Below are 26461 nucleotides of genomic sequence, written 5' to 3'. Positions count from 1 at the left end.
TTTCTGCAGCTCTACAAAAAGCCAAGACCTCCTCACTGCATGCTGCACAGAGCAGGCAAACCCAGCCAGGCTTTGCACTATTGGGAGGAGACTGTATCTGAGTGCACTGGGTGCAGACATGCCAGGCATTTGCAGGATTGTGCCTGTCATGCCAGCTGCCAAAGGCAACAAACTTGGCTTGGGATGGTAGGACCATGTCCTCATCCTGGGCAGTGCAGACACCAGCTCCAGCTGCTGTCAAGCTACCACTGAGACCTTCCATGCCCTGCAGCAGCTCTAACAACTGATCAGGACAGAGGCCCTGGAGATGCAGGGACTTGGAGGGAGCTATTCACAGCTCCCTGGCTGCTATTCCAGTTCCCCATTGCTCAGATTGTTCAGGGCAGAGAATGGCATCTCCTGAGGATGAGGTTTGGGAGCACCTACCTTGAGCTGCAATGAAGAAGCGAGGACTTCGGTAGGTCTGCAGGGGAGAGATTAAAACAGCTCTGATCATATGAACTCAATGTTTAACAGGGAATGAAATAAAGCATCCATCCTCCAGGCACCAAAGCCCAGAACTCTCAGCACAGTGTGTCCCACAGCACCTCTCCTGGCCAGCACAGACAGTGGGTACCCAGGGGCTGCATCTCCGTTCCTGCCCCCTCACGTGGGTCCCTTTTTGTTAGAGATGAGAGCTGCACACAAACCCAGAGTATTCCAGGCAGCTCAGAGAGGATTCAGGGGAAGTGACATCCCAAGACCTGACAGCTTAAGGGCAAAAAGTGCCAGACCTCAGGGTCCCCATGTGAGCCCCAGGACTGTCCTCACCCAGCACAGCCAGGCACCTTTCCTATCCTTCCCAGGGTGACAACTCCTCACTACCTACATCCACATAACTGGCATTGATGTAGCCATTCCCGGTGTCAGAGGGCTGCAGCACCACACGGCAGTGATCATCTGAAAGAGAAGTGAGGTGGACTGATGCTTTAGGACAGCGACAGAGACACTGGTTAAGGGGGAAGGTGTAATTCATTAAAGTCTGTGATTGTCTGTTGTCTTCTCGGCAGCACCCCAGGCCTCAGGACATGTTCATGGTTAAAGAACAGCTGATGACACAAGGGGTGACAATGCGCAGCAGGAAGTGCAATGGAGTTTTAGGGAAGATTATGAAATAGCCAAATGTACACACCATGTGGGGCCCAGAGGAGCTTTAAAGTTTGAAAGAAATTGGCTCACTCCTTCCACTTTCCCACAAATACCTTCCTCTGGATGGGACATGACAGTGTTCAGCAATGACTAGCATCAGGAACAGGAATTTGCAGGAGGATTTGAAGAGCAGAACAAGGATGCTCCAACAGGATATAAAAGAGTGGGGGCAGAAATCCATCCGGGTTTCAGTGGCCATGGAGGATGAGAGCAGTAGCTCAGTATTTCTGAAGTGCTGGAGGGGCACGTACACCAGCCCAGCATCCCGTGCTAGCCCAGCCAGCTCCAAGAGCCTGAGCCAATCCCTGGAGAGCTCTGCTTACATGGGATGATGCTCTTGTAGCGGTTCTTGTTTTGATTACATAGCTCCTTCCCAGCGTTGCAGGGGTGCAACAAAGTGGAGGACAATTGCTGCAGAGGAAGAAAACAAGCCAGAATACATCAGCACTGGGACGTATCCTGGGGCTGGCCAAGGCTAAGTGCATCACACACGCCGGGAAGGGCTGAGGGGTGGGCGGTGCAGCCAGCTGGGAAAGCAAAGCTAAACCAGACCTGATATTCTCTAAGAAGCCCAGCACCATGCCTGTTGACTGTTTCATCATCTGTCTGCTCTGCCTCTATTTCTTCCCTCTTAAACATCTTCAGAGCCTCCAGCAGTTCCTCCACCGGGATCTGTGTGTTTGTCTTGCCTCCATCTGCAGAGACCACAAGGACAGGACTTCAGCATCCAACTGGTGCTAAACTGGCCAGTCCTGGAACTCTGCAGCTGGCACAGAGATGGCATTGCAGCAGCCAGGACTTCTCCAAACCTTAGACTGTCCCTCCCCACACAGATCCCTTCTCCAGGGAGGAGTCCCTTTCCCTGTGCCAGCCAGCTCTGATCACCTTGTTCCTGCAAGGAACTTGTGGGACCTGCAGTCATCCTGCCTGTGCTTTTAACAGAAAGCCTGGCCAGACAAGGCACACAGGGCCCTTGCTCATACTTCACCTTTTTTACATCCTCTCAGGGGTATAGTGCTGTTGTTCTCCGAGGCTTTTGAACTGTTGTGCTTTAGCCTGCAAAACAGCAAGTTAGGTGCACAGACCAGCAGAACAGAGAGACAGAGGAGAAGCTGTTGCCCATCTAACCACCCTGAGTCATCTCAGGCTCCACTTGGACACACCATGGCACTGCAAGCTGCTGAATGCCTCACAGAAGGCAGGAGAAGTGAGGTACATACTAACCTTAAGACCACAAAAAACAGCACAATCCCCAGTGCCAGGAATGCAACAGTCAGTGCTACAGCCATAACCACCAGCTTCCTGTCCAGCAAGGATGATGGCTCCTGCCCTGCAAGCAATACAGCCCAGGCTCAGGTTCCTGCACAGCCTGAACTTAGCATTGGGACATCCAACAGGGACATGGAGAGAAAAGCAACTCTCCTTGTCTTCCACCACAGGCTTTGCATTAGAGAAATGTTAATTTGAGGCAGAAGAAGCAGGTGCTTGCTTGGTGTGATACCCTTTATTGTGGATCCTGTGTCCCTGACGGCCCCAGGCACTGCCAGAGTCTGGTGAGGTATCTGGATTTAGTGGTTACACATACACCAGGGGACTACTGGGTCTAGGACTAAATATGTGGTGATGGCAGGGATAGTGTGAAAGTCTAGTTGCAACTGGGCCCACACCTACCCAAATATCCTGAGGAAGTCAAAAGCCTGTCTACTATAGATAGCCTCAAGATCTAGAGAATTTCTGAGAAGACAAAACTATGGCAGCACCCCACTACATTTGCCCAGGGCCAGCTCATTTCCGGGGAAGCTGCCAGGCTGGAAAAAGGGAAGATGCAGGAGAGAGGCTTGGGCACCACGAGCAAGGAGACACTTACCAACAGAGAAGCTGTAGCAGACACAGGTGAACTTCTGTGCCTGTGGGAGGAGACAGGAGGGAGAGCTCAGCCCACTCGTGCAGCACCAACCCCCCTAGCTGGAGGCGAAGGTCCCCAGGCAGGGCCAGCGAGTGACCCGGCCGTGGCCCAGGAGCCCAGGGACAGCATCCTGCCAAGGCACGGCAGAGCAGTGTGCCCTCAGAGCCAGCCCAGAGGCAGCGAGGGGCGCAGCCCGGCCGGCAGCATCCCCAGAGAGCAGAGCCCGCGATGGTACCTGCGGCGAGAGGCGGACGAGGCGCAGAAGCGCCGTGTAGTTGCAGCCCGGGCGGAGGGCAGCGTTGTGCTCGCCCTGCCCGCGGCTCCCGTCGCCCAGTACGAAGTCCGTGGGGGCGCTGAGGTTGAGAACAGCGGCCACGTACACGCTGGCGTTGAGGAGCTGGGGCTGCCCCGAGCAGATGCTCTCGATCACCGAGCCGTTGTGCGTCGGGGCCACGATCAGCTGGTGCTCCCTGCAGGGGCCGAGAGTCAGCGGGACGCGGGGACAGGGCACGGTGCGACGGAGGCTCTGCAGGCCAGCGCTGGGCTGGGCAGAGCCATGCTGGGGCTGCAGAGCTGCGGGGCTGTGCTCACCTGGCTGCCTCGGAGCGACGGGCGATGGGGCTCAGGGGAAGCACGGCCGTGCCTTGCGATGCGGCGATGTCGCGGGCGCTGCGGCAGCTGATGCCCTGGGGGCGCGGGGTGTCTGCAGGGGAACACGCGGGCAATGAGCATGGCCAGGGCTGGGCGAGGAGCAGGGACAGCCCCGGGCAACGCAGGCTGCCGAGCACGGCTCGTCCGTGCCCGGGCCCCGGGGACAGTCACACAGCAAAGCTCACCGGAGCTGCTGCTGGTGTGGAACTCCTTCACCAAGGCAGCGCCGGTTCCGGCAGCCGTCAGTCCCTGGATGGTCACGGCGTAGCTGCTGCCAGGGCTGTGCTCCGGCAGCCGGAGCTCAGTGACGGAGCCATTGAGCCGCAGCCGCTCCATCTCCAGCACGCTGCTGTCCCCTGCATCCCTGGCTGTGATGCTCAGCTGCGGACAGGAGACACAGCTGGAATGCAGCAGCTTCCAGCTGCCCGCTGGGAAGGTGCCCGCAGCTGGCAGCGTCCCTGCCAGCCTGCCCTTCCCTGTGCCTGCCCCGGCTGGGAAGGCTCCGCAGAGGAACGGGCAGGAGCCTCAGCTCCATGCGGGGACCTCAAAGCAGACAAGAGGAGAGGAGGAATTTGGAGCCAACACTCAGGATGTGTGAGCAGCAGCCTCTGTGAGGAAAAGGCTGAGTCTCTGAGAAGGGAAGAGGGAGGCTGTTTGTTTGAAGGGCTATAGATACATGTACTGAGCCCGAAGACAGGTCTTGCAATATCACAGACACTGTGGTGACATCCTTCACAAGAGGAGCCCTGAGCTTCTCTTTCTTCCTGCAGGTCACCCCAGCTGTCCCCCACTTCCCAGGGTGCCTGCACAGAGCTCCAGGCTGAGGGTCTGCCCTGGTCCCTTGGTACCTGGTATCCGATGATCTCCCCGTTGCAGGAGGGCAGCGAGTTCCACCTGAGAGAGCCCGTGTCGGGATCCAGCCACAACTTCTCCGGTTTGTCCGGCACTGGAAGCACAGACAATGGGATCACACACAGGGCCATGAGCAGGGGTTGAGGCCACACAAGGGTGCAGGCAGCTCCTGGCCATGGCACAGACTGCAGAGGGACTCCCCACGAAGGGTTTGACTCCTGCAAAGGCTGCATGTGCTGCAGCAGTGGGAAGCACGACAGTGTGCTGTGGAGTGGGACGATGAGAACGGGACGTGCCCTGCTCAGGGCTCTCCCAGCCCCTTCCCCAGAGCTCTACAGGAGCCAAGCAGCTCTGATCCCAGGCACATCACTGCAGGGAGCAAATGATCAGGCTGAGCTGACAGGTGAGGGGAACATCTATTCACCAGCTGTGACACAGCTGTGACACAGCTCTGCACTGTTCCTTGTCGCCGATATTTCTGTGCACGTACCTGCTTGCTCTGTCGTGAACAACCGTGAGAAAAGGGTTGTGTTGGGGGGCAAGTCGATGGTGACACTGTACTCAGTGAAGGGATGCAGAGAGGAGCAGGTGACTGTTCCCTCCTGGCCATGTAACATCTGCTCTCCTTTCACCTCCTCAGCCTCACAGGGAGGGGAGGAAGGCGCTGCCAGCCGGCACATGGCCCTCATGCCCTGGCAGGCATCAGGGAACCTGCAGCTCCAGTTCAGTTTGATGCTGGTGCTGGAAATCTCAAAGATCTCAGGGTCAACCCGGAGGACTTCTGTGAAGGAAAGATTGCCAGAAGGTCACTTTATTCCCTTCCCACCCCAGCCATGCAAGGATACTGCATTCACATAATTTGCTCATCACCCAGCTCAGTGTGAGGCAAAGTGAGAGACTCAAGGTTGTCACTGCAGCTCTCTCAAAGGGGAGCAAGGAGGAGCTGGACAGGAATGGATGTGGGTGAATGAGTGGACTACTACTGTTCAAACATTTTCCCCACTGATTCAAAACTGAGATGTCTGTGTGTCCCAAAATCTCTACAGTCCATCAGGTACAGCTCTGTTCTCCCTTGGAGGGAACATGAATGCTCTAAGCTGTGAAAAGAGGTTGTTAAGCCTGCACCCACCATGCCACAGAACCTGGAGGGGCCCAGCCCACACGGAGCAAGCTCTGGTACTCACAGCTGTACTGTGTGAGAGGACACAGGCAGCAAAACCCTCTGATCCTGCTCGAACACCGATGCAATGTGCTGGCCACAAACTCCACCACAAACCCCTCTCCCATGCGTTTCTCCCTTGTGCACATGCTCTTGCCAGAAGCCCCCAGGGAGACCCTTATCACCAACACCCCAGTGGTGGCCTGTGGGCTGGACTTGACACCTGCCATTTCCCTGGGCAGCATGGAGCCCAAAACCTCCTGTGCCTCACACTCTGCTTTCTTTGCTCAGGAAGGGCAGAGCAAGGCAGCCAAGAGGGCTCCTGATCCCTTCCTTACCACTGCACTCCACGCTGGACTGAATGCGGACCCAGGCACCACTGGAGTTTCTTCCAGTCCAGAATTCTCTGTGTACACGTTTCGTAAGAGTGTAGGAGAGGTCTTCTCTCAAACATTTGACTTGGTAGACGGTTGGCTTAAAACCTTCTGGGCAGCGCAGGTTCACTTCCACCTCCTTCTCATAGTTCTCCTGGTCTGGTAGCAGTTGCAGTCTGGAGTCCCATGAGGGCCTTTGGCATCCTTCTGTGAGAGGTGAAAGAGGGTGTTAGATGGGCTGGGATTTGATGAGATGATGAAGTGGGTATGGGTGAGTGGTGGGAGAGAAATCCCCAGCAGCCCCTCCAGCCAGTGAAGGGAGAGGAAAGGTGACACCTCCATCTGCTGGGATGTGACCTGAGGACAAGGCTTGTTAGGAAGGGGCTTTCTTTATGCATGGAAATTGTGAAGGATCACACATCCATCAGCCTGCATCATTCACACTTGTGTCCAGGGCCACCATATTCCCTTCTCCAAAGCCCACAGCAGGGATGTTCCCAGGACATTCACCCCTACACCAGGAGACGCCCTCCAACCTCTCATTCAGGCCTGTCACCCAGCCCAGCTCAGGTGCCACTTGCTGGGCCATGGCACCACCACTCCTGCTGGCTTGCATGTCCCTGCAGCCCTGGCTCATCCCTCCCACAGGCACCAGCCACGCCCCTGTTCCAGCTCTGGGCTCCCTGTTGTCACTCACTCAGTGCCTTGGCTGCTCTCCTGCCCCACGCCGCTGGGACAGGGGGTGAGCAGTGCCTCCTCCTCCATTCACATCTCCTGCTTTGCCAATGCCCCTGACACAACCCTTCCTTCTTCCCGTCACCTCCTCACCAAATTCACCACCCTCCAGGCTCGGGAGGCAGTGACTGAGTAGCTGGTCCCAGCAGTTTGTCCAATGCTGCAGGGGGAGGCTTTGTGGCAATGATTGCTACAGAGAAGGATACTGGCTTCTGGAAGGAGCCCTTGCCTATTCAAGCTCTCTGCCAGAAGCTCTGTGAGCCCTTAAGAGGTTTCAAATACAATCTTCCTTCTCCAAAGGGGCAGCACAAGGCTTCCGACAAGGGTCAGACCGCCTTTGCCACAAAGGGAAATGCTGGTGTTTGCTGGTTACACCTTGGGGAGGGCAGACTCACAGAGGTTTTTCTCTATGAGAACTTCCTCTGTGAGTTGATGGGACCAATTGGAGGCTGGTTGAGTTATTGACAGCCTGAGAAACCAATTAGAGACGTTAGTTCGCTCAATGAAAACACAGTTTGAAGGAGGTAACCCGGGAAAAAGCTTTTGTCCTGCTTTTCTCAAGGTAACGTCGAGCTGGGCCCCTCTTCCCTCCCCATGCGGCCCAGGCCGGGCAGGGGTGGGATCGGGAGGCTGCCGGGCCCCGTTTGCAACCGAGGGCCCTGATGGGCAGGAAGAGGAGAGGCCCATTGCTAACTTCTTGGCCCTCCCTTCTCTCCCCTCAGAACAGCCGTGGCTCGGCAGAGCCCTGCCGCCGGCTCAGAACAGCCGAGGGGTGGCTGAGACCTCCCAGCCGCCCACGCAGTCTGCGGGGAGGCAGCCGGGCCCCCTGTCTGGGGAGCGGGCATGGCCTGGCAGCGAGGAGGGGTGGCCATAGGCAGAGGGTGCTGCAGCTGACTCTCCTGAGATTCTTGTACCGCTCCAGTACGGCCTGGCCGCAGCCCCTGCATTCCCTGTGTGAGATCTTAACTCTTTCAATGCTCAGATAAGACTTGCAGACCTTCAATCCTCTCCTGAGTGAGAGGGGAAAAGAATAGAGTGAAGACACCAAGGTCAGTGAAAGCGGAGTCAGGTTGCAGATGGAAGGAGAATGAGGAGACGTCATGAATTTAGGCCGAAAATCCTTTTGTAAGCTATAGGGAAGGACTGTAAAAAATTAAGAAATTCCTATAAACTGTGGAGAAAGACATGGGGGAGGGGTTCGGAGTGATCCATTTCATAGATCATTGACCAAAAGCACCTGTGTTGAGAATGCTTTGCCCCGAGGAGAAAAGGGCATCTCTGTTTCTGGACATGAAGCATGAACAGAGAGGAAGAGAAATGAAGAGAACTTTTGTTTTGGAACAGTTCATTCTTAAAAGTAAATACCCCATGAGTTTAACATGGCCCTTAAGCACAGCTTTGAGAAGGATGTGAAGATGGGAGGAGTTTGTGGAAGGTGAAGGCAGGAAAGAACTGGGTTTTTTTCTCCTTGTGGAGAAGTCCCTATGGCCTGACAAGAGGAAACCTCTCTCTGGAGTGAACTGGAAAAGACTATTTAAGTTGGGAACTTACTGAAGTGGGTTGTTTTATATTTTGGTAACTTGTTGTTAAGAAGGTTGGGAGAGGGGAGAAAGAAGAGGTCGGAATAACCTATTCTGAATTTGGGGTTTTTTTTTTCCCTTTTCTTTGTGTTGTTAATAAAGTTTTTCTTTCATACCCTTCTAAGTTTTAGGCCTGCCTTGCTTTTACTCCTATCTCACAACGGAAAATTAGTATACTAAAATTAACAAAGCTAAATTATAACATGGAGACAAGCCACTTGTGCTCAGGATTTGCTCTCAATCAGCCCTGATGGCAGAAGACCAGTGACACCCAGCTGAGCACCACAACCAGCAGCTTTGTCCCTCTGCCACCCCAGCCTGCTGGGAGGAAAAGCGAGGCACTGAAGGTGGTCTCTGCAGCTCCCTCAAAGAGCAGCAGAAAGAGCTTGGGATCATGGTGCACGAGGAATCTGAATGTGAATCACTGGGTGAATTTCTCCAGTGACACAACCACACCTGTTCAGTCAAACATCAGGACATTTTGGGGAGAAGAGAGGGAAGCCAGCAGAGTGTGTCCCCAGCTGGGATACATCACAGCTCCCAGGGAGCAGCTCAGGCATCCTGCCTCCCTCAAACCCTCTCAGCTGTGTGGCTGCAGTCATCCTTTGGTGCCATGGGAGAGCACAACAGGACACATTTCATCCTGGCCTGGAAGCAGGAGCTGCTTCCACAGCCACCACGCTCACAGCACTGTGCCCAAGGAAAAACCCTGCTTTTCCCATGCTGTCCCCCCTCAGAGATGTTCTCAGGATCCCACCCTGCAAAGGATTATCCTGCTCGTGATCCCTCCCTTACCGATGCATGTCACATTGGACTGAAGTGGAACCCAGGCGCCTCTGGAATCTCTTCCATGCCAAACATATTGTGTTGCATCAACATCATCAATATAGTACTGGAATCGACTCTGACACTTGATTTCAGTGAAGGTTGGCTGGAAACCTTCAGAGCAGTTCAGCATCACTTTCTCTTCCTTCTCATAGTTCTCCTGGTCTGGTAGCAGTTGCAGTCTGGAGTCCCATGGGGGCCTTTGGCATCCTTCTGTGAGAGGTGAAAGAGGGTGTTAGATGGGGTGTAAGGTGATGAGATGCTGAAGTGGGTATGGGTGAGTGGTGGGAGAGAAATCCCCAGCAGCCCCTCCAGCCAGTGAAGGGAGAGGGAAGGCGGCACTTCCATCTGCTGGGATGTGACCTGAGGACAAGGCTTGTTAGGAAGGGGCTTTCTTTATGCATGGAAATTGTGAAGGATCACACATCCATCAGCCTGCATCATTCACACTTGTGTCCGGGGCCACCATATTCCCCTCTCCAAAGCCCACAGCAGGGATGTTCCCAGGACATTCACCCCTACACCAGGAGACGCCCTCCAACCTCTCATTCAGGCCTGTCACCCAGCCCAGCTCAGGTGCCACTTGCTGGGCCATGGCACCACCACTCCTGCTGGCTTGCATGTCCCTGCAGCCCTGGCTCATCCCTCCCACAGGCACCAGCCACGCCCCTGTTCCAGCTCTGGGCTCCCTGTTGTCACTCACTCAGTGCCTTGGCTGCTCTCCTGCCCCACGCCGCTGGGACAGGGGGTGAGCAGTGCCTCCTCCTCCATTCACATCTCCTGCTTTGCCAATGCCCCTGACACAACCCTTCCTTCTTCCCGTCACCTCCTCACCAAATTCACCACCCTCCAGGCTCGGGAGGCAGTGACTGAGTAGCTGGTCCCAGCAGTTTGTCCAATGCTGCAGGGGGAGGCTTTGTGGCAATGATTGCTACAGAGAAGGATACTGGCTTCTGGAAGGAGCCCTTGCCTATTCAAGCTCTCTGCCAGAAGCTCTGTGAGCCCTTAAGAGGTTTCAAATACAATCTTCCTTCTCCAAAGGGGCAGCACAAGGCTTCCGACAAGGGTCAGACCGCCTTTGCCACAAAGGGAAATGCTGGTGTTTGCTGGTTACACCTTGGGGAGGGCAGACTCACAGAGGTTTTTCTCTATGAGAACTTCCTCTGTGAGTTGATGGGACCAATTGGAGGCTGGTTGAGTTATTGACAGCCTGAGAAACCAATTAGAGACGTTAGTTCGCTCAATGAAAACACAGTTTGAAGGAGGTAACCCGGGAAAAAGCTTTTGTCCTGCTTTTCTCAAGGTAACGTCGAGCTGGGCCCCTCTTCCCTCCCCATGCGGCCCAGGCCGGGCAGGGGTGGGATCGGGAGGCTGCCGGGCCCCGTTTGCAACCGAGGGCCCTGATGGGCAGGAAGAGGAGAGGCCCATTGCTAACTTCTTGGCCCTCCCTTCTCTCCCCTCAGAACAGCCGTGGCTCGGCAGAGCCCTGCCGCCGGCTCAGAACAGCCGAGGGGTGGCTGAGACCTCCCAGCCGCCCACGCAGTCTGCGGGGAGGCAGCCGGGCCCCCTGTCTGGGGAGCGGGCATGGCCTGGCAGCGAGGAGGGGTGGCCATAGGCAGAGGGTGCTGCAGCTGAGTCTCCTGAGATTCTTGTACCGCTCCAGTACGGCCTGGCCGCAGCCCCTGCATTCCCTGTGTGAGATCTTAACTCTTTCAATGCTCAGATAAGACTTGCAGACCTTCAATCCTCTCCTGAGTGAGAGGGGAAAAGAATAGAGTGAAGACACCAAGGTCAGTGAAAGCGGAGTCAGGTTGCAGATGGAAGGAGAATGAGGAGACGTCATGAATTTAGGCCGAAAATCCTTTTGTAAGCTATAGGGAAGGACTGTAAAAAATTAAGAAATTCCTATAAACTGTGGAGAAAGACATGGGGGAGGGGTTCGGAGTGATCCATTTCATAGATCATTGACCAAAAGCACCTGTGTTGAGAATGCTTTGCCCCGAGGAGAAAAGGGCATCTCTGTTTCTGGACATGAAGCATGAACAGAGAGGAAGAGAAATGAAGAGAACTTTTGTTTTGGAACAGTTCATTCTTAAAAGTAAATACCCCATGAGTTTAACATGGCCCTTAAGCACAGCTTTGAGAAGGATGTGAAGATGGGAGGAGTTTGTGGAAGGTGAAGGCAGGAAAGAACTGGGTTTTTTTCTCCTTGTGGAGAAGTCCCTATGGCCTGACAAGAGGAAACCTCTCTCTGGAGTGAACTGGAAAAGACTATCTAAGTTGGGAACTTACTGAAGTGGGTTGTTTTATATTTTGGTAACTTGTTGTTAAGAAGGTTGGGAGAGGGGAGAAAGAAGAGGTCGGAATAACCTATTCTGAATTTGGGTTTTTTTTTTTCCCTTTTCTTTGTGTTGTTAATAAAGTTTTTCTTTCATACCCTTCTAAGTTTTAGGCCTGCCTTGCTTTTACTCCTATCTCACAACGGAAAATTAGTATACTAAAATTAACAAAGCTAAATTATAACATGGAGACAAGCCACTTGTGGTCAGGATTTGCTCTCAATCAGCCCTGATGGCAGAAGACCAGTGACACCCAGCTGAGCACCACAACCAGCAGCTTTGTCCCTCTGCCACCCCAGCCTGCTGGGAGGAAAAGCGAGGCACTGAAGGTGGTCTCTGCAGCTCCCTCAAAGAGCAGCAGAAAGAGCTTGGGATCATGGTGCACGAGGAATCTGAATGTGAATCACTGGGTGAATTTCTCCAGTGACACAACCACACCTGTTCAGTCAAACATCAGGACATTTTGGGGAGAAGAGAGGGAAGCCAGCAGAGTGTGTCCCCAGCTGGGATACATCACAGCTCCCAGGGAGCAGCTCAGGCATCCTGCCTCCCTCAAACCCTCTCAGCTGTGTGGCTGCAGTCATCCTTTGGTGCCATGGGAGAGCACAACAGGACACATTTCATCCTGGCCTGGAAGCAGGAGCTGCTTCCACAGCCACCACGCTCACAGCACTGTGCCCAAGGAAAAACCCTGCTTTTCCCATGCTGTCCCCCCTCAGAGATGTTCTCAGGATCCCACCCTGCAAAGGATTATCCTGCTCGTGATCCCTCCCTTACCGATGCATGTCACATTGGACTGAAGTGGAACCCAGGCGCCTCTGGAATCTCTTCCATGCCAAACATATTGTGTTGCATCAACATCATCAATATAGTACTGGAATCGACTCTGACACTTGATTTCAGTGAAGGTTGGCTGGAAACCTTCAGAGCAGCTCAGCATCACTTTCTCTTCCTTCTCATAGTTCTCCTGGTCTGGTAGCAGTTGCAGTCTGGAGTCCCATGGGGGCCTTTGGCATCCTTCTGTGAGAGGTGAAAGAGGGTGTTAGATGGGGTGGAAGGTGATGAGATGCTGAAGTGGGTATGGGTGAGTGGTGGGAGAGAAATCCCCAGCAGCCCCTCCAGCCAGTGAAGGGAGACGGAAGGCGGCACTTCCATCTGCTGGGATGTGACCTGAGGACAAGGCTTGTTAGGAAGGGGCTTTCTTTATGCATGGAAATTGTGAAGGATCACACATCCATCAGCCTGCATCATTCACACTTGTGTCCGGGGCCACCATATTCCCCTCTCCAAAGCCCACAGCAGGGATGTTCCCAGGACATTCACCCCTACACCAGGAGACGCCCTCCAACCTCTCATTCAGGCCTGTCATCCAGCCCAGCTCAGGTGCCACTTGCTGGGCCATGGCACCACCACTCCTGCTGGCTTGCATGTCCCTGCAGCCCTGGCTCATCCCTCCCACAGGCACCAGCCACGCCCCTGTTCCAGCTCCGAGCTCCCTGTTGTCACTCACTCAGTGCCTTGGCTGCTCTCCTGCCCCACGCCGCTGGGCAGCGGGACAGGGGGTGAGCAGTGCCTCCTCCAGTCACATTTCCTGCTTTGCCAATGCCCCTGACACAACCCTTCCTTCTTCTCGTCACCTCCTCGCCAAATTCACCATCCTCCAGGCTCAGGTGGCAGTGACTGAGTAGCTGGTCCCAGCAGTTTGTCCAATGCTGCAGGGGGAGGCTTTGTGGCAATGATTGCTACAGAGAAGGATACTGGCTTCTGGAAGGAGCCCTTGCCTATTCAAGCTCTCTGCCAGAAGCTCTGTGAGCCCTTAAGAGGTTTCAAATACAATCTTCCTTCTCCAAAGGGGCAGCACAAGGCTTCCGACAAGGGTCAGACCGCCTTTGCCACAAAGGGAAATGCTGGTGTTTGCTGGTTACACCTTGGGGAGGGCAGACTCACAGAGGTTTTTCTCTATGAGAACTTCCTCTGTGAGTTGATGGGACCAATTGGAGGCTGGTTGAGTTATTGACAGCCTGAGAAACCAATTAGAGACGTTAGTTCGCTCAATGAAAACACAGTTTGAAGGAGGTAACCCGGGAAAAAGCTTTTGTCCTGCTTTTCTCAAGGTAACGTCGAGCTGGGCCCCTCTTCCCTCCCCATGCGGCCCAGGCCGGGCAGGGGTGGGATCGGGAGGCTGCCGGGCCCCGTTTGCAACCGAGGGCCCTGATGGGCAGGAAGAGGAGAGGCCCATTGCTAACTTCTTGGCCCTCCCTTCTCTCCCCTCAGAACAGCCGTGGCTCGGCAGAGCCCTGCCGCCGGCTCAGAACAGCCGAGGGGTGGCTGAGACCTCCCAGCCGCCCACGCAGTCTGCGGGGAGGCAGCCGGGCCCCCTGTCTGGGGAGCGGGCATGGCCTGGCAGCGAGGAGGGGTGGCCATAGGCAGAGGGTGCTGCAGCTGAGTCTCCTGAGATTCTTGTACCGCTCCAGTACGGCCTGGCCGCAGCCCCTGCATTCCCTGTGTGAGATCTTAACTCTTTCAATGCTCAGATAAGACTTGCAGACCTTCAATCCTCTCCTGAGTGAGAGGGGAAAAGAATAGAGTGAAGACACCAAGGTCAGTGAAAGCGGAGTCAGGTTGCAGATGGAAGGAGAATGAGGAGACGTCATGAATTTAGGCCGAAAATCCTTTTGTAAGCTATAGGGAAGGACTGTAAAAAATTAAGAAATTCCTATAAACTGTGGAGAAAGACATGGGGGAGGGGTTCGGAGTGATCCATTTCATAGATCATTGACCAAAAGCACCTGTGTTGAGAATGCTTTGCCCCGAGGAGAAAAGGGCATCTCTGTTTCTGGACATGAAGCATGAACAGAGAGGAAGAGAAATGAAGAGAACTTTTGTTTTGGAACAGTTCATTCTTAAAAGTAAATACCCCATGAGTTTAACATGGCCCTTAAGCACAGCTTTGAGAAGGATGTGAAGATGGGAGGAGTTTGTGGAAGGTGAAGGCAGGAAAGAACTGGGTTTTTTTCTCCTTGTGGAGAAGTCCCTATGGCCTGACAAGAGGAAACCTCTCTCTGGAGTGAACTGGAAAAGACTATCTAAGTTGGGAACTTACTGAAGTGGGTTGTTTTATATTTTGGTAACTTGTTGTTAAGAAGGTTGGGAGAGGGGAGAAAGAAGAGGTCGGAATAACCTATTCTGAATTTGGGGGTTTTTTTTTCCCTTTTCTTTGTGTTGTTAATAAAGTTTTTCTTTCATACCCTTCTAAGTTTTAGGCCTGCCTTGCTTTTACTCCTATCTCACAACGGAAAATTAGTATACTAAAATTAACAAAGCTAAATTATAACATGGAGACAAGCCACTTGTGGTCAGGATTTGCTCTCAATCAGCCCTGATGGCAGAAGACCAGTGACACCCAGCTGAGCACCACAACCAGCAGCTTTGTCCCTCTGCCACCCCAGCCTGCTGGGAGGAAAAGCGAGGCACTGAAGGTGGTCTCTGCAGCTCCCTCAAAGAGCAGCAGAAAGAGCTTGGGATCATGGTGCACGAGGAATCTGAATGTGAATCACTGGGTGAATTTCTCCAGTGACACAACCACACCTGTTCAGTCAAACATCAGGACATTTTGGGGAGAAGAGAGGGAAGCCAGCAGAGTGTGTCCCCAGCTGGGATACATCACAGCTCCCAGGGAGCAGCTCAGGCATCCTGCCTCCCTCAAACCCTCTCAGCTGTGTGGCTGCAGTCATCCTTTGGTGCCATGGGAGAGCACAACAGGACACATTTCATCCTGGCCTGGAAGCAGGAGCTGCTTCCACAGCCACCACGCTCACAGCACTGTGCCCAAGGAAAAACCCTGCTTTTCCCATGCTGTCCCCCCTCAGAGATGTTCTCAGGATCCCACCCTGCAAAGGATTATCCTGCTCGTGATCCCTCCCTTACCGATGCATGTCACATTGGACTGAAGTGGAACCCAGGCGCCTCTGGAATCTCTTCCATGCCAAACATATTGTGTTGCATCAACATCATCAATATAGTACTGGAATCGACTCTGACACTTGATTTCAGTGAAGGTTGGCTGGAAACCTTCAGAGCAGCTCAGCATCACTTTCTCATCCTTCTCATAGTTCTCCTGGTCTGGTAGCAGTTGCAGTCTGGAGTCCCATGGGGGCCTTTGGCATCCTTCTGTGAGAGGTGAAAGAGGGTGTTAGATGGGGTGGAAGGTGATGAGATGCTGAAGTGGGTATGGGTGAGTGGTGGGAGAGAAATCCCCAGCAGCCCCTCCAGCCAGTGAAGGGAGACGGAAGGCGGCACTTCCATCTGCTGGGATGTGACCTGAGGACAAGGCTTGTTAGGAAGGGGCTTTCTTTATGCATGGAAATTGTGAAGGATCACACATCCATCAGCCTGCATCATTCACACTTGTGTCCGGGGCCACCATATTCCCCTCTCCAAAGCCCACAGCAGGGATGTTCCCAGGACATTCACCCCTACACCAGGAGACGCCCTCCAACCTCTCATTCAGGCCTGTCATCCAGCCCAGCTCAGGTGCCACTTGCTGGGCCATGGCACCACCACTCCTGCTGGCTTGCATGTCCCTGCAGCCCTGGCTCATCCCTCCCACAGGCACCAGCCACGCCCCTGTTCCAGCTCCGAGCTCCCTGTTGTCACTCACTCAGTGCCTTGGCTGCTCTCCTGCCCCACGCCGCTGGGCAGCGGGACAGGGGGTGAGCAGTGCCTCCTCCAGTCACATTTCCTGCTTTGCCAATGCCCCTGACACAACCCTTCCTTCTTCTCGTCACCTCCTCGCCAAATTCACCATCCTCCAGGCTCAGGTGGCAGTGACTGAGTAGCTGGTCCCAGTAGTTTGTCCATTGCTGCAGGGGGAGGCTTTGTGGCAATGATTGCTACAGAGAAGGATGCTGGCTTCTGGAAGGAGTCCTTGCCTATTTAAGCTCTCTGCCAGAAGCTCTGTGAGGCCTTAAGGGGTTTCAAATACAATCTTCCTTCTCCAAAGGGGCAGCACAAGGATTCTGACAGGCTTCAGACCACCTTTGCCACAAAGGGAAATGCTGATGACAAGCCACTTGTGCTCAGGCTTTGCTCTCAATCAGCCCTGATGGCAGACGACCAGTGACACCCAGCTGAGCACCACAACCAGCAGCTTTGTCCCTCTGCCACCCCAGCCTGCTGGGAGGCAAAGCAAGGTACTGAAGGTGGTCTCTGCAGCTCCCTCAAAGAGCAGCTGGAAGAGCTTGGGATCATGGTGCACGAGGAATCTGAATGTGAATCACTGGGTGAATTTCTCCAGTGACACAACCTCACCTGTTCAGTCAAACATCAGGACATTTTGGGGAGAAGAGAGGGAAGCCAGCAGAGTGTGTCCCCAGCTGGGATACATCACAGCTCCCAGGGAGCAGCTCAGGCATCCTGCCTCCCTCAAACCCTCTCAGCTGTGTGGCTGCAGTCATCCTTTGGTGGCATGGGAGAGCACAACAGGACACATTTCATCCTGGCCTGGAAGCAGGAGCTGCTTCCACAGCCACCACGCTCACAGCACTGTGCCCAAGGAAAAACCCTGCCTTTCCCATGCTGTCCCCCCTCAGAGATGTTCTCAGGATCCCACCCTGCAAAGGATTATCCTGCTCGTGATCCCTCCCTTACCGATGCACTTCACACTGGACTGAAGTGGAACCCAGGCGCCTCTGGAATCTCTTCCATGCCAAACATATTGTGTTGCATCAACATCATCAATATAGTACTGGAATCGACTCTGACACTTGATTTCAGTGAAGGTTGGCTGGAAACCTTCAGAGCAGTTCAGCATCACTTTCTCTTCCTTCTCATAGCTCTCCTGGTCTGGTAGCAGTTGCAGTCTGGAGTCCCATGGGGGCCTTTGGCATCTTTCTGTGAGAGGTGAAAGAGGGTGTTAGATGGGCTGGGAGGTGATGAGATGCTGAAGTGGGTATGGGTGAGTGGTGGGAGAGAAATCCCCAGCAGCCCCTCCAGCCAATGAAGGAGAGGGAAGGTGACACCTCCATCTGCTGGGATGTGACCTGAGGACAAGTCTAGTTGGGCGGAGCTTTCTTTTTGCTTGTAAAGTGTGAAGGATCACTCATCCATGTACCTGCCCTGTCCACCCACTTCTGTCTGTAGAACCTCCCACAGCCCAAACAGTGAAGTTACCATCTTATCTCTCCCTGCCCATCTCTCCTGAGACTGCCATGTCCTGCCATGCCCCCAGTGAGCACAACTCTGTCTCTGCGTGGAACAGCTCTGCATCCCCATCTCCTGATGACGGCATTGCTTTTCCTCCAGGTCCTTCCCTTACAGCCTCCTGTCGCAGTGCCAAGGGCTGAGCCAGTCCTGCACCATCGGGGCTCCCTTCATTCCCCTCTGCTCCATTTCCTGCTGCTGCAGGAGATGTCCCCCAAGTCCCTTATCCTTGGGCCAGCAGGGGAACAAGCAGACCTGCGCATTCCAGGGTGGCATCTGGAGTCACAGCAAAGATATTGGAACCTCCACGGGCACCTGGGTGGCAGCCTCAGATCCTGTCCCTGGCCTGGGCTGGGAGCCCCAGACTCAGCCTGCTCAGGAACCACTGCAGGAGATTTCATTTTCCCAGCTGCTTCTACCTGGTCTCTTGTCTCCTGGCTGGGTTGTCTTCTTCAGCAGTTTGCACAGGCAGCACAGCCCCAAGAGGATGAAGGTAGAGGGGAACTGCTTCTGCTGCAGCCTCACTTACCCGTACACAGGACATCTCCCTCAATGCGTGTCCAGGCACCTCTGTTCTTCCTGCCCCACCAGGTATCCACATAGTCTGGTCTTTGAGAACTCACTCTGTGAAAGGCTTTTGTACATTTGACCTCGGGGAAGGAGGGCTCAAGACCTTTGGGACAGGTCAGTGTCAGTTCTGTATTCTGTGGGTATTCAGTTTTTTTCTCTGAAAACTGAAGTTCTGCATCCCATTGAGGTTTTCGGCATTTTGCTGTCAAGGAGAAAATGTGAGAATGTGAGTCCTTCTCAGTGAGGGAATACTCAGGCATGAGAGGGACCAAGGTTTTTCCATTATGAACTGTGGTTAATATCAGCATTCAACACCATGAGGAACCCCAAGGGCCCCCAAGAGCAGGAAAAGAGCATGTGCTTGGGCAAGGAGGACCACAGGACCATGGGAGAGAGGTGAACTGAGGGGCAGGATCTGTCTTCATCCAACTTCCCCATGACATAAAACTCAAGATTAGGTTGGGAAGAGGTGCAGGGACAGAGAAAACTTGTCCCACATTGAAGGTTTCTAACCCTCTCCATCTTGGAGACTGCTCCCAGCTGGGACCTGACTGTGACCTGTGCCCAAGTGTCTCACACATATGGCAGGATGTCCAGGTCCCCTCCACGTGGAGGAAGCAGAGACCATCTCTGAAGAAAAGGCAAGCCCCCAAGAGAGGCCCCCATGGAACATGATACCTTAGATAAGAAATTGTTTACTTAGAATGTCTAATAGCAAGAAGTCACACCTCTGTAAACCCCTGTTTTATCTTTCTGTAATTCTAGTGGTCCATTTTTCTCTTAGATAATTGGTTCTTTTTCCTAAAATCTTTTGTAGATTGGTTAGTAATAGAATCCCTCATATTACTGGTCCAAATTCAAGACCCCTTAACCCTATGAAAATCCCCTTAGAACCCCACCCATTGGATTTGCTGGACAAGACCCCCTTCGTAGAAGACATAAAGATTCTGTAGAATCTCCTCTCGATCTCTTCCTCTTCTGGCTAAGAAGATACTTGCAAGCCTGATTTCACAAAAGAACTGAAAGCCTAACTCCGGGTTTTGCTTGCATTTGTACCTTGTAGCTGAGAACTGCCTGGGAGTCCAGGGAAAGCTGTCTCTTGTGGGGTGACTGACTCTGGCTCGAGCTGGCAGTTTTGGGGTCTACCAAAGCCCCACTCCAGCTACAGCTCTGGAGTGAGAAGTGCATGTAGCAGGGGAGATCTACTGGTTCCAAACTTACCCATGGTGCAGACCAGCTTCTGTGCCAAGCTGTGCCATGTTCCCCCAATTTCCAACACCTGCCAAGGATCCTTCTGGTTTGGAGAAGTCTTGTTTGCACATCTGATCACAGCAAGGGGAGGAGAGTCATTCATAAAGCAGCTCAGTGTCACCTCTTCACTGACCCAGTAAAAATCCTGGTTTGGGCTAAACTGGAGCTGTGAGTCCCACTGGGGTTTCTGGCATCTCTCTGCACAGAAGAGAGGAGAAGGAGCAGCTGTAAGCAGGATGGGAAGAGATTGGCTGGGATATCTCTTGCTCTGATTTTGACAGGGCCCATCTCCTTTGGTTACCACATTCAACTGCTGATCCCTCTCTTGCAGACTAGAACAGAGTTATTGGTGGCAGCAGACCACCCCAAGAGCAGTTCCATGCACGCTTAGTAGAGTCTTGCAGGTTTCCTGACTCAGGCTCCATTTGGATAAGGCTAGGCAGGGTCTGAATTCCTCTCCAGTTTTAACGCAGAGTTCCATCCCCTCCCACCAGCTTGGCCATACCCCCAGGCACTGTTTGAAGGCACGGGGCTTACAGTAGCCCCCAGTGCAGGGACCCTTGTTCCTGCCTTTGAACCCCGCCAGGAGCACAGACCCCAGCAGGTGCCTACAGCAAGGTGCTGAGACAAAAAGAGCATTGTCTCTGCCAGGACATGGAGGAAAGCCAAGGCCTCCCATTCCTGCACTGTCACATGCATGACCAGGTCACAGAGGGTCTGTCACCAGCTCAGGACCCTGGGTCAGGGTGGTGCAGGGCTGTGCTTACCTTTGCAGGTGGCAGTCTCATTCCACACGGTCTGGGCCCCTCTGGAAATGCATTGAATCTGTGGTACAGATGGCAAAAACTTCCCAGCACACCTGAGCTGCACCACTTCGTTCAAGTCATAGCTTCTCCTCTTCGGGTTAAACTGCAGTTTGGGGTCCCAGTCAGAGGGAGCTTTACATTTTCCTGTGTGCAAAGGCCAGGAGACAGAGCCTGAGGGTCACTGGGCTCCAGCAGCATCCTCAGAGGGGAGGGTGTTCCATCCAGAGGGGTGCCAGTCCCCCTCTCTTCAGAGGGGTGGCAGAGAGAGCACCTCCCCGGATGAGCTCCATCCCCCAGGTGCTTTATCCCTCCTCACACCCTCAGGGGCAGTGCAGGAGGGTTATCCACAGGCCCTCCTGCCCACTCGCTTCTGCAGAGACACCCCAGCCAGAGGCATCCAGCAGCCTGGGGGATGCTGCTCTGTCCCACAAATACAGGGACTGTGGGAGTGCTCCAGACTCTCTGCTGGCACCACTCATTGGCATTCCTGACACGATCTGCTCACACCCAAACACACACAGCTGTTTGCAGCTAAATCCCACTCAAATTACCACTTTGCTTTTGGTCTGGATGCTACACTTGTTATGTCCTCTTCTCCATCCCTCTCACAAAATATCTGCCGGCTTCTAGGAGCCCCCCATATCCCTCCTATCCTCACCCAGGACAAGTGACACCCCCTCATCTGAGCTGGCAGAAGGGACTTGGCAGGGACTGCATGTAGCTATTTCACCAGCTGCACATTTGGTTGTGTTTTGCAATATGTAGATTGGGCAATTGATTGAAGTAACCCTCCATATTTGTTTTCCTTAAATTCTCGACAGGAGTGCTGCTGGCTCTCTGCATGGCCCCAATTTGGGTCTCTATCCTCTGATCAGATGCCACTTTTCACATAAGAATTGTAACCCTCCGTGAGTGTTCCTCCACCATACAAATGGAGCTGTAGGTACCCAAACTCTGTCCAGAGTTACCAGGTGCAATCAGGCAGGCACAGAGAGTTTGCCCGGCTTCCTACAACACCCAAGTGGCATCAGGACTCCCCAGAAAACCACGAGTGCTCTGCATGCCTCATGCAGTAGCGGACCAGAACAGCTGCACCACCCCAGACAGAAAGAAGCCCCTGACAAACAAGTGGAAAAAAAATATCCCCAGACCGGCAAAAAGCAACAAGTTATTTCAGGCAGGTGGGAGATACTCATGAAAGCATTTCCCATGTTTTAGTTTGCATTCGAGGACCCTGAACTGTGCCCATACAAAGGTTATTCATTGATGGGTATTCTTTGTTCCTAGAGTCAGCGCAGAAATGTGAACAATAGTTGCTTGAAAAGAGTGATATGGGACCTGGTCTGAAGCAAGAAGCAGATTGAGGGGATGGAGACTCTGCAGTGGAGGCAGCCTTGGGAGCTGAGGGGGCTGTGAGTGCTCAGGAGCATGGCTGGCCTCTGCCACATTGCTCCACTCTTGACTTCTGTGCAAGGGGGCCTCACCAGTTTTCCTTTTGTAACTGTCCCACACTTTCTGGTAGCTGAGAGAGCTCCCACGGCATTCAAAACCCACTGGCAACACTAAACATGGCAACCTGCTGGGCAGGAAACCAGGAGGAAAAAGAAATTCTCCTTTGCAGGCACTCAGCTGACGCAGGTGCAGATGTCAAGAGGTATCTGGGACAGCGTCTTTCCACAAACATGGGTGCTCTGCTGGCAAGGGTGACTGCAGCTGCACAACAGAGCTCTGCCTTGCTTCCTGTTCTCCCTCAATCTTATCACAGAGGAAAGCTCTTACTGCTGAAACTTGTTTCAGCATGAATGAACCTCTCTAGACTTACCACACTTCCTTGCAGAGGCCGGGGGTAACTGTAATTGAAAAAGACATGTCTCATGGTTGCTGCTTTAGAGGCACAATACAGTGCAGACTAACTGCAGCAAAAATGAGAGCTAGTCTTTGCTCAAAGTTTGTAATTTTTCCTTTTACTAAAAGGTGCTACTTGTGCACAACTGAAATTAGGCATATTTAGGCATTATGCTAATGATTGTTTATTGGCACTTAGGACTCATTCAGTCTTTCATACAGGCATAGGATGGCTTGGGCTGGAAGGTTCCCAGGGCAAATCACTTAGTTCCAGGCCTCCTGTCATGTACAGGGACACCTTCCACGACACCAGGTTGTCCAAAGCTGTCCCGAGTCTGGCCTTGAACACTTTCAGGGATAGGACATCCACGTCTTCTCTGGGTATCCTGTGCCAGTGGACGTCAAAATACTGACTGCAATACTTGGAGTGTGACCATCCAGCTAACTCCTCCCCCACTGAATGGTCCATCCATGAAATCTACACCTTCACAGTTTGGAGACAAGGATGTCATGCAGGACAGTGTCAACTGCCTTGCACAAGTCCAGGTGGATGATGTCAGTCACTTCTCCCTTATTATCCACAAATGCTGTCACTCTGCCATAGAAGGCCAACAGATTACTCAGATAGGATTTGTTCTTTGTGAAGCCATTCACAAATCATTTCCATGTGCCTTAGAATAGTTTCCAGCAGAAACTGCTCCATGATCTTGCCCAGCACCAAAGGGAGACTGACTGGCCTGGGTCTCCCTCATTTCCCCTTTTTAAAAAGGGGTTGTGCTTCTCCTTTTACAGTCGGTGGGAGCTTTACTGGAAGTAGCCTGCTGCAACTTCTCAGCTCTGATGGACAGTGTCTTCACCTCCACCCTCAGGACCCACACATGCATCTCATCACGTCCCAGGGATTAGTGCACCTTCATGTACCTCAGAGGGTCTCAAACCTGGTCTTTTCCTACAGCACGATGGTCTTCATTCTGCCAGTCCCTGCTTTTGCCCCCTGCAACTCAGGTTACTTTTCCTTGAAAAAAGAAAGCAGGTGCTGTGTAAGACTCCTGGGCTGGAAGTGGGTGTGAAAGGATTGCATGAACTGTGGTGGTGTAACAGCCACACATTTCTGCCTAGGCTGTCCACTTTCACCAGGACTCCAGAGAATCATTTCTCTAAGACTTGGGTACTTATCAGTGTAATCCTTTGCCAGAAACATCAGCCTCTTCTCTGTTGTCTTTGTTTCAGGTGAAAAGGCCTCCGCAGATGTGCAGACTTGATCCAGGGTTTCCTCAGTGCTCCTGTCAGTGTCTGCTGAGCTGGAATGGTGCTGGGATGCAGCACAGATTCCAGCACAGCCTCAGGCAGGGGTAGACACATGAAATGTGGTTCTGCAAAGACCACACGTGTGCGAGCAGAGTGTCAGTGGCCACATCTGCCCTTTGGACACAAAGACTGCACAAAGAGCAGTCCTGCAGGCAAACCCTCTTACTCCCTCCTTGCTTCTTCTCTGCTCTGTCCTTGTAAGCACCAGGGCTGTTCCTGTCCTCTGCAACTCATCCTTTCCCTCCCAAGGTCTCTGAGCTGTGTTTGATGCCATGTGCTTGCTGAGAGGAGCTAAGGAAAGCAAACACTGTTTCCACAGAGAAAACCACTGTTTTTCCAGTTGTATTGGAGAGTTGCACTACAAACCACTGAGAACACAAACATGGGTCTTACAGCGTATCTCTGCATTTGGGAATGGAGGTGATTATTTGGCCCCACTTTTTAAATTCCTCACGGGCTCCCCTGTGCCCTTTGACCTGCCAGACGTGCTCCTGTTGTGCTCAGGGGCAGACAGAGGCTGATACAGCACCCAGATCCAAGCTGGACATGGACTATTCTGAGCAGAGCCCAAGGGCTGGGTGGGAGAGATCAGAAAAGGCAGGCAGAGCCCACATCTCATTCCCGTACTCGAAGAATCCAGTGATTGGAGAGTACCACTTCAGGGGAGTGCAGGAGCATCAGAAATTATCTTGAGGGTTAACAGTGTCTGACAGAGGGATGAGTATGGCAAAAAAAGCTTGTTTGCCTTGCAGAAGGGCAGTGTACACCAGCGGGGCGGCCTGAGGGATTGCCAGAGCCTGTTTACCTCCTGCACACAGAGCACACTGCCAGCAGTGCCCAAACATCCCAGCCCCTCCAGGGCTTGCCTCCTGCCCACATTCCGGTGGCTGCAGAGGAGCTGAAACCCCTGTCACAGCACTGACACCATCGGCATCCAGGCATCTACAGCTGCTCAGAGTCCCTCCTGGTGGCATTTCTGATGATTGTTTGGGGGTAAAGCCTAGAAAGCTCTGCTTCTCTGCAGAATGGGGAAGAGAAGACACTTTCAGTCCATGCCTGTTTTCGTCTCAAGAACATTGCTGACTAAAATTCAACCCGGCCACACATCTTAGATAAGTCCAAGCCTGTCAGGCATGTGATTAGCAGTTGAGGCTCATTAGGAGAAACTAATCCATGGCTGCTGGGTGCAGTCCAGATGCACAGGCTGGGGGAAACACTTCTGTCCTCACCCTCCTTAAACTTCTTTCCAAACCATTCCATAAAAATTGCCGTGGGAAAAGGGCACCCTGGAGCAAAGGAGCCTGTGCTCTAACCCAGGGTCTTTCTGTGTGCTTTGGAGGTGCCCATGGGAAGCTATCAAGGGACCTCCACTGGAGAGGTGGAACTCCCCACTTGTGCAAAGCAGCTGGAAGTGTTTGTGGGGCTGGCACCCTGATGGAGAAAGGAGAGTGCTCAGACAAAAAGGGGAAAGAAACACTCAGCTTCCAACCCTGTAGGATTAACAGCAGTTCAGAGAGTAATGGAACAGTTCTCAGACACTGTTTTTCACTCTGCACAGTGGTGTGCAGAGAGACGCCCACAGGCTCTCTGCTCCAACTAGAGGAAGGAGGCTGAGTCAAGTGAAGTTTCAACAAGAAAAAAATGGTGTAGATGTGGCCAAATAGGCTCCTTTTGTAACGTGCAATGTGTGCTCACTGTGAAATGGGAAACACTGAATGTCCAAGACGGGAGTGGTAACAAAAGGTTGGTCTATTTGCCTCCCAAAGGCAGATATTTACTCTTTTGGTTTCTTTCCTAGTTGATGCTATTAAATGAATACCCTCCTCGCTGATATTGTTTAATACCCATGAATATAGAAAGCTTTTTTTCAGAAATATCTTGACTGCTTGTCCCTGCTGCAAGGAGTTATGAGCCTGGCAGGCTAAATAAAGCCCCAGCATGGGTCAGAAGGGGAGGGTCAGGAGAAAGGAGAAACAGCTATGCTGATAATTCAGGTCAGGCTCCTGGGTTCAGCGCTTTGCTTAACAGCAAAAGGTGTCCTTTCTTACACTGTGTTACCTCACACACAAAGAATAAAGGACAAGGTGAAATCTAAGAAGCAGTGGGCAAAGTTCAACCCTTTTGACAGGGCAGCTGAGCAGCTGAGAAAGGTGACAGCAAAGTGCACTGCAGTCTAGCTGTGTTTGATGCCATGTGCTTGCTGAGAAGAGCTAAGAAAAGCAATCACTCTTTCCACTAGTGGAGAGTTCTATTGCAAGGCACTGAGAGCACAAACAGGGGTCTTAGGGCATTTCTGTACTCCTCACTAGCAACCAAAGCTGCTGAATGGGTCTTTAAGAGTGACGGAGCAGAGAGAACCTTGGGGATGCTCTGCTTGGGAATCATGGCAGGGAAAGGGGGTGGCAAAGCAAGTCACTGAGCAAGGCATTGTGAGGAGAGCTGGGAAATGGTGGCACTTTAACCTGTACTGGTCCACCGGATGCTAAAGAACATCTGACACGTGTCTAAGAACAGGAGGCAAAATTTGCGTTTCCTGAATCTGTGCTCTGGTGATGGGAAGTGGAAGCATGGTGGAGCACACAGTTCAGCACCCCTAGGGTGTCAAGCCCCAGGCATTCCTCTGCAGAACCTCTCAGCACTCCTGTTCCCCACAGGATCTACTCTATGTAGGCACTGTTTGGAATTCAGGTGGCACAAAACCTTTCAGATTGGCTATGGCTTAGTTTCAGCTACCACCCTCCCACCCCCACAGTTGATTATTGCAGCTGTGATCCTCCTTAGAACTTCTTGTCAGCTGCCACTAGATCGCTACATAGTGTCAAGCAGGGCTGAGGAAAAAGGGGACAGGGCCAGTTTGGATCCCAGACCCTT

The 26461-nt window shown here is 52.9% G+C and overlaps 1 protein-coding gene across 2 annotated transcripts in view; it reads right to left on the bottom strand.

Annotated features, from left to right (window-relative positions):
• LOC148219921 (receptor-type tyrosine-protein phosphatase T-like) overlaps window positions 1–26461 on the bottom strand; it is a 37328-nt gene that overhangs the window by 8844 nt on the left and 2023 nt on the right. The window contains exons 2-21 of one of the 2 annotated variants that reach the window (XM_088156514.1): window positions 20399–20581; window positions 19602–19829; window positions 18340–18582; window positions 17259–17501; window positions 15537–15779; window positions 12387–12629; window positions 9241–9483; window positions 6095–6337; window positions 5088–5378; window positions 4594–4691; window positions 3931–4126; window positions 3686–3797; window positions 3330–3564; window positions 3056–3095; window positions 2413–2518; window positions 2177–2244; window positions 1741–1883; window positions 1512–1599; window positions 869–939; window positions 427–463 (exon numbers count right to left, since the gene is read on the bottom strand). In XM_088156514.1, coding sequence (XP_088012640.1) covers window positions 427–463; window positions 869–939; window positions 1512–1599; window positions 1741–1883; window positions 2177–2244; window positions 2413–2518; window positions 3056–3095; window positions 3330–3564; window positions 3686–3797; window positions 3931–4126; window positions 4594–4691; window positions 5088–5378; window positions 6095–6337; window positions 9241–9483; window positions 12387–12629; window positions 15537–15779; window positions 17259–17501; window positions 18340–18582; window positions 19602–19829; window positions 20399–20581 — 3354 coding nt within the window. The remainder of the gene's footprint in view (window positions 1–426; window positions 464–868; window positions 940–1511; window positions 1600–1740; window positions 1884–2176; window positions 2245–2412; window positions 2519–3055; window positions 3096–3329; window positions 3565–3685; window positions 3798–3930; window positions 4127–4593; window positions 4692–5087; window positions 5379–6094; window positions 6338–9240; window positions 9484–12386; window positions 12630–15536; window positions 15780–17258; window positions 17502–18339; window positions 18583–19601; window positions 19830–20398; window positions 20582–26461) is intronic. The other variant, XM_088156515.1, reaches the window with a different exon arrangement.

This window comes from Sturnus vulgaris, chromosome Z (assembly GCF_052056855.1).
Source record: "Sturnus vulgaris isolate bStuVul1 chromosome Z, bStuVul1.hap1, whole genome shotgun sequence".
In the NCBI taxonomy this organism is placed as follows: Eukaryota; Metazoa; Chordata; class Aves; order Passeriformes; family Sturnidae; genus Sturnus; species Sturnus vulgaris.
Note: the sequence above shows the minus strand (reverse complement) of the source record. Positions and strands in the feature narration are given on the sequence as shown.